We start from the raw sequence: 19,981 nt of genomic DNA, 5'->3' as shown, positions 1-19,981 counted from the left end.
TGTCTGAAACTTGTAATTAACAGAAATAGTTTAACAAAAATAATAATTTGATTTAAAAAAGCTGAAGTTCAAAGAAAAAGTAAAAAAAGTCTTTAAAATAATTTTTATTCGCTATAATACAATAATTTTTATTTAATTTAAAAATTCCTCTTTTTTTAAACTGAATCCCTTTTTTTTACCTAATATTACAAAGTTACAAAATTTTTTATTAAGTAGTTAATTTTAATTAAAAAAAAAATTAAAGAAGTGAATTAAAATTTTTTTTTAATTGAAATTTTTGAAAAATTTTATTTAAAATTCTAAAAAATTAATTTTTTAATTATATTTCAATTTTGATTTTTAAAAACAATTGAAACTTTATGGACAAGTAAAGTTGGATTTCTGTAATAATTTATATTTCCGAAATTATTTTTCAATTTTTATAATTGAATTTGTTAAATTTTTAAATGTTACAAAAAAATCGTGGAAATTAAATATTAACCACAGTAATACATTTTATTTTTAAAATAGTCTTAAAGTTTTAAATTTTTTTTTTTAACTCCTACTGAGTTTTTTTATAGGGATCAGGGAAAAAGTGAAAATTCTGTCTGGAAATTAGAGAAGTCAGTGAAAAAGAAATTAAATTTTTACTCTCAACATTTTCAATAATGTAATTAAAATGAAAAATTATACTATTAAAAATAAAATAAATTGGGTATTACATTTCAAATTAGTTTTTTTTAATTGAACGACTTTCAAAGTGTATTGCAATTAATTATCAAACTTTATCAGAAAAAATAAGTAAGTTGGTGAAAGTGGAAAAATTTTTTCCTAATTAATATAATCAATCGCAAAATATAATTAGCAGGATTAATATAAAAAGTGAAACTGCTCAAGTTTTGGCAATTAAAATATATACGTTTATTTCTTTGCTCTCTAATAATATTCTAAAGCATAAACGATTCTCTAAGGAGGCTCTTAATATTTATTATTTTTAATACTGAGAATTAACTAGATTATTTACAATATTTCTATCATCTCGAAACAATAATAATCATCATAGTCTCTTAATAATAAGGAATAATATATTTTTGTATTTTACGATTTCAATAACTGTAGATTTTTCTATAATAACAATTTTTTTTTCTTAATTAATTGTGTGTCGCAGACATTGTAGAGCCGTAACTAATATTCAGATCTATAGCACTTCTATCACAATTATTGAGGATTCAATATCATAACTTATTCTGCAATTTTTCTCTCTTGCACCGATTGTACGGTTTTTACATTCTCATTTTTTATTTAAAATATCCATTAACATTAAACATGATTTTCTTCATAACAATTTAATTAGTAAAATACTCTGGAATTTCAAAATAGAATATATCCTCTTTCTTTATATAATTAAGTCTCTTTACAATATACAATATTTTATGTCTAAGTTTTTTCTGTCTCTTACGTTCAGTAGCAAAACGAGATTAAAATCATTTATCACTTGGTCGTTTTTTAATTAGTGTAACACACTCGCAACTGTATTTGATTTTTTCATCATTTTCAGAAAATATATTTTATATTTTTTGCCATTTACCAGATTTCGCATTGGAATTAGTTTTTAAAAACGAATTTCGACGAATGCGCAGAATTTTTGGCAAACACGTTTGCAAGTGAATTACTAGAAACTATTGTACGTCTAAAACAAATAATATAATTATTTGTTTTAAGAGTTATTGAATTAGCTGAACAAATTGAATTATTCGAGAAAATAAAAATTAATTGAAATATTTAAATAGCAAAAGTATAAGAATTTTACATGCAATGCGAAAGGAAAAAATTTTTTAAAAATTTTGTCTTTTACAATTTTTATAAGTATATTTTTTTACTAGTTAATGAGTATTTTACGGCTAATGTTAGATTGAGTTTGAGTTCTAAGTTCTTTCTTTATTTGTAAATAAAAAATAAATTCAACTTTGAACTCTAGTTCAATTCCGTTGACTTCTGAACATGAATGTGCTTCAGTTGTACACATTTTTTCCATAGACACACATCATCACCTGAGCGCATTTCGATAAAAAGTGCTAAATTACGAAAGTATCTATACATATATATTTATTTGTTACAATTTTTAAGTATTGCCGCATATTAAAGTATCACGTGCGATCTGTTAGTCCCGATAAATTTTCACCACATCAGAAAATATTTTCTTCATGAAATAACTTAACATTTTTCTGGTATTTTGACAAAAAGAAAACTAATATTCTTATCTGAATGAAAATTTTTTTAAAAATTATTTTAGAAAAATATAATTTATTGATTTTGTTATTAAAAATTATATTTATGGTGTAAAATTACCAATAAAATATTGAGCTGACAAATATTTTTCTCACAGCGTTCTTCAACATTCAAAGTACAAGGTAACAGGCTTCGCACTCAATAGTTTTCTTTCAAACATGTAGCAAAAAGTAGCTTTAGAATTCTTCAAAAATTCGATATTTTCAAAATAATTTTTAAAAATATGAAAATTCATTTTTTTGAAATTATAAAATTTATTTGAATTAAATTTGATAAAATTGTCCATTGATTCGAAATTTAAATAAATATTTTTAATTTTTACGAGCATTTAATGGTACGGTCACAGCTCGGCTGCCTGCCTGCCTGCCTGCAGGTCGTCATGGCAATACATAAGAGTAAGAGAGTCAGACAATTTAAATTATTCGTCTCCTCTCTCTTAATCTCGTGGCGGCTGCCTGCGCAGGCAGGCAGGCAGCCGAGGTGTGACCGTGCCATAATTCCTTCAAAAAAAAATTATTATTTTTATTCGAAAGTTCTACAAAAATAAAAAATTGATAGAATAATTTATTGATTCTGAAAATTGAACACTTAAAAAGAATTTTATTAAAATTTTTGAAAAGAATTACATTGTTCAAGAAATTCATTTCAAACTTAAATTCTGCAAAGAATTTTATTATTTATGAAAATAATTGAATTCTTGCAACGAATTTTATTGTTTATAAAAAATAATTAAATTCTTGCAACGAATTTAATTATTTATAAAAAAAATAATTTAATTCCTGCAACGAATTTGATTGTTTATTAAAAAAAAATTGAATTCCTGTAACTAATTTTATTAAATTTTTATAAATAATTCAATTCCTGGGAAAAATTTTATAATTTGTAAAAATAATTCAATTCTCTTTTTCATTTTATAAAAATTTGAAAGATTAATTCAATTATTTCGAATAACTTAAATAAAATTGTATTAAAAATAATTGAATTCTTGCGATGATTCGTCTTTGTCGTGTGTGTTGTAAATTCTCGATTCGTTTAGGTGTTATGTTTTAATGGTTTTTTTAAGTTGTTATAGTTGATTGTTTTTCAAGTTTTGATATTTGAGACAATTTTGCAACTCATTGCAAAATTGATCAAATATTAACAAACTTTTAAATTTCCTTTAAAGTGTAATTTTTTACACTCACTTCATGTGCGTGAGGAAATAACTAATTTTGTTTCTTATCCCACATAATATTATTTATTGTATATTTTATTTCTGTCTAATATATTTTTACAATATATTAGATAGAATACAGAATATAACATTAAAGAATATTATAAAAGTAAATTCATTTATTCTTATTTAACCTTAAGTTAGATTTTTTGTACCGGAGGTACGGTACAAAGTTGACGGTAAAAGGCAAAGTGGCACGGTGCATCGCCTTTACGAGAGAATCTGGAGACACGTCTGACTCGCCCTGTGTCTCTCGCTCGACTGACTCTCGCTCTCGAAACCTCAACCGTACCGCGCTTGCGCGTAACGGGTGGGGGCAACTCACGCGCTGATTGGCCCTTGCCAAGGTGGAAGGGATTTCGCGGATGCGACTCAGCAGAGGAGCATAAATACCGCGCATTTTCCCTGACTCACTCTCTTACCTCGCCAGCCTTCGAAGGAGAAACACGTCTCTCACGCCAAGAGACACCGACGCCTGCGCGGCGTCGCTGACGCCACGCACTCTCGCCTGCCAACTGTCACTCTGCCGAGTGACGCTCTCAGCCGCCACCTCAACACCGACGCCTCGCTGCCTGCCAAACCGTCAACTGCCTGCCGTCCTCCTCAGGGAAAAATATTTGGGAAATAAATATTTTTATTTGGGAAACGCTGTCTCATCTCTGTTCCGCTGGCCGCGGAACCTCACCATTTCTTCCAACCTGTCCTTTTCAGGACAAACAACAAAACAAATTCTACATTGACAATTAGTCCTTTTCAGGATAAATTGTCAGTCTTTTATAAAAGAATACTTTGGTTCAAAATATAAATCAAAACGTTCCTGTCGCCACGCCGAAGTCTCACGGACAGAGGAAGAACAGGATAACAACCGCCACCTGGACAATACTTCAAGGACGCTCAGCTTACCGGCTCACGTGCACTGATTCCTGTAGAAGGTGCTGGTAAGGACGACCTAAGGCCCATAACCGGGAACTTCTGAGTCCGACCCAGTTTCCCTCAGGTGAGTACACGCCGCCGCCCTCCGGACGACCAGGTGACGTCACTCAACGTCATCCCAAGGATCGACTTTTCAGGGGACTAGTGTTTATCAATACAGCTTGTTCTATAGAAATTTTAAGGCTGCTTTTGAATCCAAATTTTTATCTTTGATGCAAAACGTATACAGCGCTGATCATGCAAGCATTTTATTCCTGTATTTAAAATCGCCAGAACTATTTGTCAAGTTGTGCTTGACCATTTGTACATACGAAGAATTGTATGTAATGCAAGGTATAATTCAGAATTCCTGTTTATTTCAATCGTTTGTTGCCTGTCTAAAATCGAAAGATAAAGAACTTGCCTATCTTAAAGACTCCATTATTCATGTTTTGCAAAACAAGAACTTGCAAAAAAACTCAGAACTTCCACCAATTCTCCAAACTTTTGTGAATTCAAAAATGAATGCTAAAGCTGCAGGAGCGATGATTTTAAGAAAAGCAGCACTGTCAATCATTAAATTTGGAATGAAGAAAATTGCAGCGATAACCTTTAACACACTTGATTTTTTAAAATCCGACTGCTCTTTCCGGCTTCCGTTTTATCCATGGGGAGTTAACTTTCTGAATTTGAACCCGTACCAGGTTCTAGTGTTCAACATAATTTTATCCAGTATTCCTGTGAAGGATGTGACCATTGGGAAGAAAAGGGATAAACAACAGGAAATATGCAGATTGAAGTTATCAGAATTTAAGGTAGATGCGGTAAAGCCAGTGACTGTAATTGAGCATCTTCGTCTATTTCTGAAACTGCACATATTTTATACATCCGTCGAGGAGACCATCGTCGGCAGATTCATCACTCTCGTAGACAGGGTCGACATGATCAGGGAATGCTTGATGAAAGCAACAGACGAGTCATTCACGTTACCGGAGATTAAAGCCATTGGAAAAAACTCCTCTCTTTCTTCAAGACGTGTGCCCAAGAAGATAAATATTATGTTATCGAATCAGATTTTCGTATTTACATGGAAATATTAAAACGTTATTTATGGAAATTGTCATATCAAAGCGACGTGTTTATAAAAAAATACTTTAATTATGAAAGATATATGAACAGCTGCCTAGAATGTTTGATGTATCCATCCGAAGAAGAAAAAACAGACTGGGAGAATGTTTTCGTATCCTGCATCATCATTCATTTATGCATTCCGTTAGAAATTCGACTAGATCAGACCTCTCCAGAGATAGAGGAACTCGTGAAATTAGTCATCAACATTGTACTTAAAAAAGTCTTAATTGTTGATACGCAAATTTCTCGTGAATATAACGAGGAAGATTTTCACAATGCTCCATATAACTTCTTCAATATTATCACGCGTCTCTGCTATGAAGAAGCGGGTTTTGTACCAGGGGGTATCAGTACAAACATTACAAAAGGGATGTTTCCGAAAATGCCCTTCGACTTACTCAGGCCTATAATAAAGGCGGAGGTGAAGCAAGAGCCCGAGTTTCCGAGTCGAGCAGAAGTCGTGAAACGCAAGTCTGCAGGTCAAAAGATACAAGGGAGACTTACCAACCAGAGGAGATCTAAAGATTATGACGAGGCTGACTAGAGGGTCGACTTTTCGCCTCGTCGATCTCCACAATGCATAAAGGCGGAGGTGAAGCAAGAGCCCGAGTTTCCGAGTCGAGCAGAAGTCGTGAAACGCAAGTCTACAGGTCAAAAGGTGGAGCACACAACCATAATTAACAAAATTGTTAATCAGTGTCAGGATGGATTAACCATCACCGAATACCCTGTCAAGGGACAGAGGTTAGTTACCAATAAATGTTTTAATAAAGGGGAGTTTGTTGTCGAATACATTGAAGAGCTAATCAGCGGGAAGGAAGGGAAAGTGCGCGACTCCCAGAGAGATCAAAATCAAATAGGTGATCATTCCTATTATTTCAACCACCGTGGTGCATCGTTCTGCATTGACGCTGCAGCAGACTCTGATCGGCTTGGTCAGCTAATTAACCATAGTCGAAAAAAATTTCAATTCAATGCCGAGACTGTATGATGTTAATGGTGAACCTCATCTAGTTTTTCTTGCATGTAAATTCATTAAAAAAGGTAAAGAACTGCTCTACGATTATGGTGACAGTAGTAAGGAATCTTTAAAAAGCTTTCCATGGTTGAAACATTGATTTCCAGCTGGAACATTTAGCTAAAACCATATAAATTTTTTAAATAATTTATAAGGTAGTCACCAGTTTAACATCATCGGGACCGTTGGGATCATATAACTAACTCTTGATCGTCACTTTGATTTTTAAAATCAATTTTTTTTTAACCATACACACAGATAAAGTTTATCTGACTATCAAACAAGAAAAATCACATAAGAACTATAAAGCAAAAGTAACACCAAAAAGGTGAACCAAAGTTATCGAATAAAGAAAAATTTTTATAATCAAGTCTTAAGGTACCATCCCAAGATGGCGTGAAAGCGTCGGCGTAAAGCGTAAACCATGTGAAACTATGAAAATTTTATTTTTCTTATTTGAATTTTCGCTTTGAATTTTATTAAATTTTTGTTATAAATGGATACTTATGAGAAATTTTATTAACATATATAAATTTATATACATAAAAAAATAAATAAAATAATAGATATTGAAAATATTTTTATTTCAGCGACGAATTTCATTATTTGTGAATATAATTGAATTCTTACAAAAGATTTTCGAAAAAGTTTTAAAATTAATTGAATTGTGTCAAAGAATTTTATTAAAATGCCTCAAAAGAATTAAATTTTCGGGAATAATTTTGTTATTTATAGACATAATTCAGTTTCTGTTGGGGAAATTTGAAAAAACCAATAATTGAATTATTTCAAAAATTTAATTAAAATTGTTTTTAAAATAATTGATTTTTTTCGAACAATTTCACTAAAATATTTGAAAATAAAATTAAAAAAAATAAAAAAAATTCTAATATTTTTGTAAATAATTGAATTATTGCGAAAAATTTTATTAAAATGTTTAAAAAGAATTGAATTTCTGTGGAAAATATTGTTATTTTTGAAAACAATTGAATTCTTCATAAGAATTTTATAATAATTACTTTTTTCGAAATAATAATAAATATTATGAAAATTTTATTTTAAATTCTTGTAGAAAACTTTAAAAAATAATTGAATTTTTCGATTAATTAATTTAAAACAGTATTAAAAATAATTTAAATTCTTCGACGAGTTTTATTATTTATGAAAATAATTTAATTGTTGCTTAGAATTTTATCAGAAATTTTTTTTTTAAAATTGAATTTCCATGAAAAATGTTATTATTAGTGAAAGCTTTCGAATTATTGTGGAGAATTGTATAAAAATTTTTCTAAATAATTGATTTTTTCTAATTTTTTTTTTGAAAATGATATTCTAAATTAATTGAATTTTTGCGGAAATTTTATTAATTAAATAATAAAATTTCATAAATTTTATGAAAATAATTGAATTTTGGATGAATTTCATCATTTTTTTTAATTAATTGAATTGTTTTTTGAAATTTTATGAAAATACTAGATATTAAAAATACAATTTCGAATATTTTTTGAAATTAGGTAATTGAATCTTTTTAAATAATTTGATTACAATTTTTGAAAATAGTTTTTTGATTTCTAGTATTAGCAAATTTAAAGTAGTGGAAATTCTCAAAAAAAATGAGTAGTAACTTTTAGTGTCATAAATTTAAAAAAAGTATTCATATAGTAGCTAATCGTAAAAAAAGTAAAAAATAGTAGATTTTAGTAGATGAGTGCGAAGCCTGAGATAAGTACAACAGAAATTCTCTATTCACTAAGTTGAAAAATTACATTCTCTTCTTCGCAACAGACATTCAAAAATATCAGCGTTTCCTTATTATTTGCATATTGTTTGATTTAAAGCCACAAAATTTGAGTTCATCATTCTACAAACTGTTTAGCCTTCATCATAATGCTCTGGTCTTACAGAGGTAGTATTGATAATGTACATTATGTAAAGTATGGGTGGAATCACGATGTTAAAAACTAGAAGCAACTTAATTGTTTAATAAACCGCCAGTTCCTATAAGGTCATTGCAATAAAATTGTTAAAAAAATACCAGAAACAACACTCTTTTTTTTCAAGAAAATAAAATTCAACTGTTTATTGTCTTAGAAAAAAATATTTTAGTTCACTGACCTCACAAAAAATTATTTTATTAAACAATTAAGAAATTAACCATCGAAGGGATTAAATCTATAATTGTCGAAAAAATATTTCATATTTAATCTTCCATTATAATCTACATTTTATATGTAAAAAAGTATGTAAACTTTGACGAAAGTTATACAAGTGCCGAGAAAAAGTTCGTAATTCACTACTATTGACATATTTATTTCATTAATCTAAGTTTGGCACCATTTTCTTTTGATATAGCATTTTTCGTTTAAATTTTCACTATATGTGAGAACAACACAATAAGTACATAAAACACAAAGAATTTTAACAAAATCTAACGAATTTAATTTTTTAATAAATGAATTGAGAAAAAATATATCTGAATAAAAAAAAGCCAATAAAAAACATTGTTAAAAAATCTAATATCGATATAGAGAAATTATTATTTAGAAAAGAATAAAATTTTTAATTGCAAACAAAATTTTTTAAAGAATTTTTTCATTAATTAATTTTCTAAGAAATTTTCATATTAAAAAAAAATAAATAAGAGAAAAAATATATGAATCATAAATTATTTTCTCTATATTTTGTCAAACTCAAAAAAAATTGGAAAATTTAAAACAATTGGAAAATTTCCGTAAATGTTAAAAATAGATAATTATTTTTTAAAAATAAATTTCTCATTGGTCTTGAAGTGTAAAACAATACAAAGGAGAGTTTTAAATCGATTTTCTGATTTGAGCTCAACACCTCTATAGATAGTTTTAGATTAAAAAGTAATTTCATTTCATGAAAAATTTTAATTATTTTCTATTAGAGTTAATTGAAGTGATAATTTTATAATTTTGGGTCAATTCATTATATTTCACCCGAAGCGGTTGAGGACTATTTTTAGAAAAATCTGATACTTCGTAATAAAAATAAAAAAACGCAGTTTTTGTTAAAATTTAAAAAATATTATTTATTTTAGAAAAAAAGGGATTAAAAAATTTTTTTTTAGAAAAAAGAACTTTTAAATTTTCTATATAAGAAAAAAAATACTTTCATTTTGTAGAAGTTATATTAATTTGAATGTGTGCATCTTCTTTTATCTATTTTCTGGGTAACAAAAAATTTAATTTGAACTTTTAAGGTAAATTCATAAAATTGGCAAAAATGAACTGTACGGATAATAAAAATCATCAATACGAAGTAACAAATTACGGACTAAAAATAGTCCGCAATTGCTTTCGGTGAAATAAAATGGATTGACCGAATTACTAAAAATTATATCTTTTAAAAGAATTGAAATTTTTGATATTAAAATTTTATCTATAAATTGAGATAGGAAGGTATCCAGCTAGACATTTATTCTAAATTCCCTGACTTTCAATGTTGCCCTGGATAGGTAAATTTCGTTACTATGTTTATATAATTAATTTTCTAAACACTGAGAAGTTGGTACAGTGAAAGAAAATTGTCGTAACAACTCGTTGAATTCCAACAGTGTCGATAAAATATTCTATCTAGAAACTGAGAAAATCATTCAAGGGCTTTGAATTGAAATTATTTTAATTTCTAGGATATTTTCAAAAAAATACTTGGATCAGCCTGGACCGCAAGTGCCCCTCATCTCAGTATTGCAGGCCTCGGATATTATGACTTTTTCGATTTTGAATAATTGCAATTTTTGAAAATAAATCATTTTTTCAAGTAGTTTATTACAATTTTTGAAAATTAACATTTGAAAAATTTTAATTACAAATTTTTGAAAATAATTAAATTCACAAAAATTTTAATGAATAATCTTCAAATGTAAATTGAATAAAAATGAAAATTAATGAATATTAGGTTCTAAAAATAATATTAAAATAGTTTTCAAAAAAGGTAATTCTCTGAATTTTTGTTCTAATTTTTTAAAATTCAATTATTTTCAATATTTCCGAAAATTCAAATACATACACAAAATAATAACATGAAAATTTTTTAGAATTATTTTTAACATTTCTCGAAAGAATACAATTATTTTCAAAAATATTAATTAAATTCGATCATTTTCAAGAATTTTAATATAAATTCAATTATTTTTCTCAATTTTGATGAAATTCTTTTTTAAAAAATCATTTTCAAAATTTAAAAAAAAATTCAATTATTTACAGAAACTCAGATAAAATTCTCCGAAACAATTTAATTATTTTTATGAATTATAAAATCCTCCCCAAGAATTCAATTATTTTCGAAATAATAAAATACTTTAAAGGAATTCAATTATTTTTATAAATAATAAAATGTTTCGGAGGAATTCAATTATTTTCAATAAAATTTTAATAAAATTTCACGAAAGAATAAAATTATTTTTAAAAATATTCTTCTGAGAAATTCAATTATTTTTAACAATTCTGATAAAATTCTTGTCAAGAATTCAATTTTTTTTGTAAAAAATAAAATTTTTCTGAGAAATTCAATTATTTTCAATACAATTTGAATTTGATTTCTAGAAAGAAATTCAATTATATATTAAAGATAATTTTAATAAAATTTCTCAAAAGTTTTTAATAAAATTCTTTGTAAATTTCAATTATTTTCAAAATGTTCTATTAAAATTATTTTAAAAAAATGTAATTATTTTTACGAAATATAATGAAATTCTTTTTTAAAAAAATGTAATTATTTACAAAAACTCTAATAAAATTGTTTAAAAGAATTAATTTTCTAAGAATAATTTTAATATAATTTAATTGGAAAATAATTAATTACAAATAATAATAAGCACGATTATTTTAAAAACTTAAAAGAAAATCTTCATAAAATTCAATTATTTTCAAAATTTTCAGTAAAAATAATTAAAAAAAAAACATCATTATTTTCAAGAAAAATTGAAATAAATTCTTCAAAACAATTCAATTATTTTAAAGAATTTTAATAAAAATCTTGCCAAGAATTAAATTATTTTCAATACAATTTTGATTACACTTTCTCGAAAGAATTCAATTATATGAATTTCAATTACATTTATTTACGAATTGCTTCTTGAAATGAATTCAATTATTTTCAAAGTTTTCAATAAATACTTTACAAGATTTTTTTTGGAAAAATTATTAAAAATTAATATAGATAATTGATTCAGAAATAAAGTTTAGATAAAAATTGTAGAAAATAATTGAATTTTTCGAAGGATTATCATTTTTAATTTTTAGAAATTATTAAATTTCAGAAGTTGAAATTTTGAAAATTTTATTTTCCGAGAAAAAAGAAATAAGTAATATTTAAATATTTATTTACCAAAATCGTTCGAGTTGAATTATTTGATTAATTGAATTTAGAAATCAGTGAATAATCAGGGAAATTTGCAACAATTTTACTTCTTAAAAAATAATTGAATTGTTAAAATTTTAGAAATTAATTGATTTCTTTCAAAATATTTTATTAAGAATTAATAAAAAAATTGATTACATTTTCTCGAAAGAATTCAATTATTTGAAAAAATGTTGATAAAATTTTTGAAATGAATTTAATTGGTTTCAAATTTTTTGATAAATACTTTACAAGAATTTTTTTTTTTGAAAAATTATTAAAAATTAATATAGATAATTGATTCAAAAATGAAGTTTAGATAAAAATTGTAGAAAATAATTGAACTTTACGAGGGGTTGTCATTTATAATTTTTAAAAATTTTTGAATTTCAGAAGTTGAAATTTTTTAAATTTTATTTTCCGTGAAAAAAGAAATATGTATTTAAATATTTATTTAGAAAAATTATTCGAGTGAAATTATTTGATTAATTGAATGTAGAAATCAGTGAAGAATGAAAGAAATAGAAAATAAAATTTTTGTCACAACACTAAATTAAATAAATTACTTTTTCGACTCTTTTTTCTATTGTTAGAATAATAAATTAATCGACTAAAGCGATTTTTTTTGCTCGTTAAAGTTGATCCGAGGCCTGCTATTGTTCTCCAAGTCGTTAACGAAGTTGTTTCGTGTTTGTAAACTAATTTTCAGGACCACTTTCTCTTTTCTTGTACTCCCGCGCGAAGAGAGGAAACAAAAAGGAAAAAACAGTAAGGCACGATCTAACCAGGTAAAGGTGCTTCCTCGTAGAAGTCCGGCTCGTCCTCATTGGCGGGCGCTTTGCTGTCGAGGGCTCTCAATTCGGCAGCAGTGAAAAAGTGGATCATTTGAGCGCGCAGGGGAATCATGAGAATGAGGAAAAAGGGGAGAGCCAGTGCTGCGTCAGTGCTTTTCACGATCCACAGTGTCGCCAGGCAGAGGATCTGAATCATCGTGAAGATGTGCATCTTGTAGGTCTGCACCCGCCGAACGTAGTTCGCAGTGCCGTGGTGCTTGACGGGCATGAAGAACAACTTGATTCGATCGAAGAGCTGAACACCGTTCGTGGACGAGATGCCCATGTAGAGGAAGACGCCGATCAACACGGCCATTGGAACTTGCCGGAGCAGGGGAGACATGAGGACGCTGACGCCGACCAGGATGGCGACGAGGAGAGCGCTGACTCTCTGCTCCTTCACTTCGACCACGTGCGGCTTGTCGCCCGGTGCGTGAGTCCTCGACATCACCGTCACCGCCGAGACGTGCGTCAGCGAACGCACCGAGGCGGCCGAGCACCAGGGAGCGCCGATGAACCCGCAGCCCACATTCAGCAGGCACACCACCACGATGTCCATGTGGTAGCCATTGCCTTTTCTCAATTTCCGCTCCTTCTTGTCAATTATTAGCCTGCAATTAGAAATTTTCGAAATTATCTTACTTATTCAAACCTGATTTCTTTAAATTTTAAACTTTTCTCGAAAAAATGAGGAAAATAAAGAGAGAAGGCAATAAGAGATAAAAAATTTTGGGCGTTAATGGGTTAACTATATACACCTACGTGAAATCGAATCACTTTTTCTACTTTATTATTTAATTCAAATCTCTTTATATTATTTCGTGCCTATCATTATTTCCCTAAATGTTATGCTTTTTGCTGTGGCATTTTTGCTTGAAATTAAATAACTGAGTTTCTAAAACATTTGTTTTGGATTTATATTTATATTAAAATAAATTCAGTTTCTTAATGAAGTTTTGTGTCGACACGAAACTAAATTTAATTTTTTAATTTAATTTCGAGTCAACACAAAACTAAATTCAGTTTGTTAATTTAGTTTTGTATAAACCAAACAAAACTTTCAGTCCCTGCTAAAAATAGGCCGCAACTGATTTGGGTGAAAAATAATGGAATGACCCTTAACTATAGGTTTATTGAGTTTTCCCGACAAAAAATACAGTCAGGGATAATTCTTTAATAACAAAGTCGTGGTGCCAGTTAAATAGACCTGAATTTCGAGAATAGAGAGGTAATCTTATAATAAGATTATTTTCGGATAGAAAATAAGAAAAAGAACGGGCTAAAAAGTTAATACAGAATGTGTAAATAAAAGTTACTTGGTAAATAAAGGAGTGGATGGGGGAGAAAGCCTTAGGGGAGAAAAGTCAAAAAAATTATGTGTTTACTGGAGGGCAACGCATCGGAAAACAGAAATATTTTCTTTTCTTGAAGAGGGAGTTGTTAATGGAAAAACGGCAGTAAGTTGAAATTAAAATAGGATATAGGGGAAGTGTTTCAAAAGAAAATTAAGACGGTGTTTGGAATTTATCAGAAGAGCAGGACTCGAACTAGGTCCGTAAAGATCCGTAAATTTCCTTAAAGTCCGTAAAAGTCAGATTATTTTTTAACAAAAGGTCGGTAAAGTCCGTAATTTGATTGAGAAAAGAAGAAAAATTCGTAAATTGTACGATATAATTTAGAGAATTTTAGAGAAATTACAAACGATTGCAGAAATTCAATTATTTTCAAAATTAATAAAATTCTTCGCAAAAATTCAATTATGTTCAAGAATTTTTAAAAATTCTCGTCAAAATTTCAATTATCTTTAGAAATCATTAAATTTTTCTCCGAAATTCAATTATTTTCATAAATTTTAATAAAATTCTTGGCAAAATTTCAATTATTTTCAAAAATTTTCGTCAATTCAATGATTTTTAATATCTACTATTTTAATAAAATTTCTCAAAAGAATTCAATTATTTAAAAAAAAATTTAATAAAATTCTACGCAGACATTTAGTTATTTTCATAAAATTTTTATTTTCATAATTTTCATATTTCAATTTCATAAATAATAAAACTCATTGTAGAATTTCAATTATTTTTAATACAACTTTAATCAAATTTCTCGAAAAATGTAATTATTCTTAAATATTTTATTAAAATTCGTCAAAAGAATTCAATTTTAAGAAACATTCAATTAATCGATAAATTATTTTTTTTCTAATAAAAGTTGATTACAAATTATAATTATTGCAAAAATTAAATTATTTTCAAGAGTAATAATATTCTTTGCAAAAATTAAATTTTATCGAATCGAATTTCTCGAAAAAAATAATTATTCTTAAAAAATTTTATTAAAATTGGTCGAAAGAATTCAATTATTTAAAAATTTGTCGATAAAATCCTTTATGGAAATTAAATTTTAAAAAACATTCAATTATTCAATAAATTATTTTTTTTTGTATTTAAATAATAATTTAATTCTCGTTAAATTTTCTAATAAAAATTGATTTAAACATGAATTTCAGTTAAAATTGTAGATAATAATTAAATATCAAAAGCATTATAGCAAGAATTTTTAGAAATAATTAAATTTTTAAAAATTCTAATTAAATTCTTGCGAAGAATAGTTGAATTGTTTCTAAGAATTTATTAAAATTTTAGGGCATAATTGAAATTTATGAAAATATTTTTAAATATTTGAATTCATCCAAAGAATTCAATTAAAATTATTTTGAAAATAATTAAATTCCTGCAAAGAATTTGACAATTTATAAAATTAATTGAATTCTTGCGAAGAATTTTATTATTTATAAAAATAATTGAATTTTTTTTAAGGATTTATTAAAATTTTAGAAAATAATTGAATTCTTTTTGTGAAATTTTATTAAAATTTTTGAAAATATGAATAGTAATAATTAATTTTGTACTTAATAAGTGAATTTTTTTTAATTTTGATTATGAAATTATTTAAAAAACTTATAGGTATTTGAAAATAAAAAATTTTGTAATTTGCATATCAATAATAAATTGAATATCACGTTCCGCGCGTAACATTTGCTAGTTATTAAAAATAATCGATTTAAAGAAGAATTTTAGTTAAAAATTCTTGAAAATAATAATTGAATTGATAATGATTTTATCACTCGGTCATCTTTAATTATTATAAAACATGAAGAAATCGATGACTTCGAGTCAAAGACTCAAAGTTATCGATATCTTCATGTTTTATATAGTTGATGGAAAATTTAATTTATAGTTTGAAGTAAAATTTTCTCTTATTTGACTCGGATTGGTTATATTTTTGTCAGTAATTGGTCCGTAATTTTTCATTTTTGGTTCGTAAAGTCCGTACTTTTAAATGCTTTCACTGGTTCGACAAGAGACGTAAGAGAGTAGGTAGAATAAAAAAAATGATTAAAAATATAAAATTATTAAAGTTGACTCACTCTGAGATTTGTGTCTCCATGAAGACGAGAATGTAGACCAAGAGAGCGGGAACACAACTGGCGAGAGCAATCCAGAGTGGAATAGGCTTCTCTGTACCAGCTGGTGAGACGATCCAACTGCGTTCGGTGTTTGTTGGTGAAAATCCCTCTGGCACAATTAACTTCTCAGTTTTTACACCCGACATGTAATCAATGAATACAAAAAGAATAATACTGATGGGCACGCCAAAATCACCAAAGGCTCTTCTTGCGCTCCTTCCTAAATAGTGACTATTTCTAAAAATTCTCAAATAATAAGCTCCTAAAAACGTCCCGAGGCACAAAATTGTGCACATCAACGCCGTATTCGGCTGATTAATGAGCCTTCCAAATTTATTATATCTCGGAATGAAGTCGTAACTTTCTTCTAATTGAATCACAGTTCCAGTTTCATTTCCAAATCCCGATATTGTATTGAATAGAGTAACATTTTGCGAAATGGTTTCGTTGCCTTCATTGAAACAGTAGTCCAAGAGCAGAGGATTTGCTGTGAAGTAGTCGTAAATTTTCTTAAAGGCTTCGACTATGTAAATAATGGAGATGAGACCAGTGAAGATTTCCTCCGAGAAACGAGTGAAGAGCCTGACGAGCGCTGAACCCTCGACACAAGCCACGGCCAGCGCAATGATTCCCATCCACGCTCCAATATAGACTCGCATCGTTAGAAATTCGAGTTCGTTGCTTTTGCAAAAGTCAAAAAGACTCTGATCGAAGAGAAGAAGCGGTCCAGTTGTGCCAATGATGACGAGAGGTTGAGTTGCAACAAGAGCCATTATGACTCCAGTGAAACTGCACGAAATTAATGTCTCGGAAATTCCAATCATGTTCGCGGTTTTGCTGCTCATCAAACCGCCGAATGTGATGGCTGTACAGAGAGCGGCAAAGTACATGAAAATTGCCGCTGCAATGCACGAGGAACTCAAGCCATCTGTGAAGTCTGACAGATAAAAAGGATAACGCCTCTTGATGTCGTTGATGAGACCTCCGAAAGGTCTTCTTGTTCTTCTTAAAGGGTCACTGTCATCAGGAGGTTTCTTCTCGTCCTCACCGGCCATTATTGCTGAATAAAATTCGAAACTTGACTTTAAAAATTCAATATGCACTTTTAAAATTATTAAGTTTTTCATTTTTTCAAAAGAAAGCAAAAAAGAAAAGAAAATTTCTCTTGGTGTGTGTGACCTGGATAGTTAAAAGGAACTTTACGCACGAAATAAATTTTTTCCTACTTTGAAGTGCTTGTGTAAAAAATAAATGAAGATAGATCAGGGTTGCCACGAAAATTTAATTTTCTTTTTCCCTGATTTCCAAACAAAATTTTGATTTTTTCCCTGACCCTAAAAAATATTCTGATTCACACTAAAAATTATTCAGGCCTCACAGTCTGTCTCATATTTCCCTAAAAGTCCCTTTTTTTAATTTTGGCCCCTAAACGTACCCTATTTTAAAAATTTCCCCTAAATTTTCCTTATTTTTTTCGTCGCAGAAAACCAATTATTTCCACTAATTTTTAAGTAATTCTGCAAAAGAATTCAATTATCTTGACAACTAACAAAATTCTCCTCATAAAATCAATTACTTTAAAGGATTTTTAATGAAATTCTTTCCCAAAATTCTATAATATTATTTTGATAAATATCAAAATTCTTCTCAAGAATTCAATTATTGTCAAAATTTTTTATTGTCAGAATTTCAAATATTTTTAATACAATTTTAAATAAATTCCTTAAAAAATGCAATTATTATTAAAAATTTTATTAAAATTCTTCGAAAGAATTCAATTATTTTCAAAAATTTTTAAGTAATTTTGCAAAAGAATTCAATTAGCTTGATAAGCAATAAAATCGCATAAATTCTTCCCATAAAATCAATTATTCTAAATAAATATCAAAATTCATGACAAGAATTCAATTCTTTTGAAAAATAATGAAATACTTTGCAGAAATTAAATTATTTTCAAAAATTATTATTTAAATTCTTCTCAGGAATTCAATTATTTATAAAAAATTTATTAAAATTCATCAAAAGTTTTTAATTAATTTCAAAAATTGTTATAAAATTCTTGATGATGAAATAATTAAATGTTTGCATAGAATTTCATTAATTTTTAAAATAATTGGATTTCTGCAATAATTTGTAACTTCTCCGAAATTATATTTTTTTTTAGTGTTTTTAATTAAAATTCTTCTATAAAATAATTATTTTTAATAACTAATGAAATATGTATTAAAAAAATTAACTAATTTCAAAATCTTAAAATTCAATTAATTTTGTAATATTTAGGTAAAATTATTCTTTAAATAATTTCTCAGTATTCTTGTGATTAATATTGTTATTTGTGAAAATAATTGGATTTTACAATGCATTTTTTAAAAATTTCTAAAAATAATTGTATTTTATTGTAAAATTTTTCTACTTATTTAATATTTATAAAGATAATTGAAATATTGACAAATTTTTTTTGAAATTGTTTAAAAATAATTGAATTTTGTTGCAAAATTTTGTTAAATTTAAAAATAATTAAATTTTGCAATAAATTTATTAAAATTCCTAAAAATAATTGAATTTTGCAAAGAATTTTATTAATTTTAAAAATAATGAAAATAATTGAATTTCGGAGAAAAATTTAATTATTTCTAAAGATAATTGAAATTTTCAATTTTTGAGAATTTTGAAAAAGAATTTAATTATTTTTAAAGATAATTGAAATGATGGCGAGGTTTTTTTTGAAATTTTTGAACATAATTGATTTGTTATTATGTTATTTTTATATTTAAAACAATAAAAAATTTAAATTTTGAAAGATTTTAATTTAAAACCTTTTCAAAATTCAATTATTTCTAAAACTTCATGCTATAATGCTTTTAATATTCAATTATTATATCTAAAATTTTGACTGTAATTCATTTTTAAATCAATTTTTATTAGAAAATTCTACGAGAATTTAATTATTTAAATACAAAAATAAATAATTTATTCAATAAATTAATGTTTCTCAAAATTGAATTCTCAAATTCAATTAATTTAATTTATCAACAAATTTTTAGAAAATTGAATTTTCTCGACAAAATTTTATTAAAATTTTTAAGAATAATTGCATTTATCGAGAAATTCGAAAAAAACATTATATTAAAAATAATTGAAATTCTGCAATTAGTTTTATTGTTTATGAAAATAATTGAATCTCGATAAAAAAATTTAATATTTATCGAAATAATTAAATTATTGAGAAGAAATTTTTAAAAAAATTTGTAAATACTTGAATTCCTGTGTAATGTTTATTATTTAATACTAGCCAAACTATACGCGCGCGAGCGCGCGGGAATGTTGTAAGAAGCTGCTTATTTTAAACAATTTAAAAAATTTTAAAGAAATAATTATTATAACCTAACAAAGAGATTTAACTAACTAAAATTCAAATAATTTCACTCAATGGTCTCAATTTAAATAGAATTTACATTACTAGACTTAAACTATGGCTAGAACAATTACAATTAGTATTTTTGAATTTTTTCGAATTTTTGATAATTTTAGATTTTTTACTAAAGAGTCGAACTATTAAATAAGTAAAGTATTTTCTAAAAGCACAAAAATAATGAAGCTAAATCCCATAAAAGAGAGGAAAAAATGTTGAATTTTAAGAAAAACGGATTTTTGAAATTTTTCCAATTTTTGATAATTTTAAATTTTTTACCAAAGAGTCGAGACTATTAAATATGTAAAGTATTTTCCAAAAGCACAAAAATAATGAAGCTAAATCCCATAAAAGAGAG

General features: G+C 26.8%; 2 protein-coding genes across 8 annotated transcripts in view; one reads left to right on the top strand and one right to left on the bottom strand.

The window, feature by feature from the left end:
* Positions 1-6,100: 6,100 nt before the first annotated feature.
* Positions 6,101-6,642, top strand: LOC122502506 (N-lysine methyltransferase KMT5A-like). Its single transcript, XM_043612606.1, has 3 exons — positions 6,101-6,182; positions 6,298-6,459; positions 6,569-6,642. The coding sequence occupies exons 1-3, from the start codon at positions 6,101-6,103 to the stop codon at positions 6,640-6,642; spliced, it is 318 nt and encodes a 105-aa protein (XP_043468541.1).
* A 5,766-nt stretch (positions 6,643-12,408) lies between these two features.
* LOC122502490 (band 3 anion transport protein) overlaps positions 12,409-19,981 on the bottom strand; it is a 96,411-nt gene continuing 88,838 nt past the window's right edge. For all 7 annotated transcript variants that reach the window (XM_043612580.1, XM_043612579.1, XM_043612582.1 and 4 more), the window contains 2 exons: positions 16,173-17,271; positions 12,409-13,353 (listed from right to left, as the gene is read on the bottom strand). In XM_043612580.1, coding sequence (XP_043468515.1) covers positions 12,690-13,353; positions 16,173-17,271 — 1,763 coding nt within the window. In that variant the 3' untranslated portion in view covers positions 12,409-12,689. The remainder of the gene's footprint in view (positions 13,354-16,172; positions 17,272-19,981) is intronic.

This window comes from Leptopilina heterotoma, unplaced genomic scaffold (genome assembly GCF_015476425.1).
Source record: "Leptopilina heterotoma isolate Lh14 unplaced genomic scaffold, ASM1547642v1 Lhet_232, whole genome shotgun sequence".
Classification (NCBI taxonomy): Eukaryota; Metazoa; Arthropoda; class Insecta; order Hymenoptera; family Figitidae; genus Leptopilina; species Leptopilina heterotoma.
Note: the sequence above shows the minus strand (reverse complement) of the source record. Positions and strands in the feature narration are given on the sequence as shown.

Coding starts and splice junctions, on each gene's coding strand:
- LOC122502506 (XM_043612606.1), top strand. CDS start 6,101: ATGCATAAAGGCGGAGGTGAAGCAAGAGCCCGAGTTTCCGAGTCGAGC. Junction 6,183..6,297: donor GCAAGTCTACAGGTCAAAAG/GTGGAGCACACA, acceptor GTTTTAATAAAG/GGGAGTTTGTTGTCGAATAC. Junction 6,460..6,568: donor AGCAGACTCTGATCGGCTTG/GTCAGCTAATTA, acceptor TCATTAAAAAAG/GTAAAGAACTGCTCTACGAT.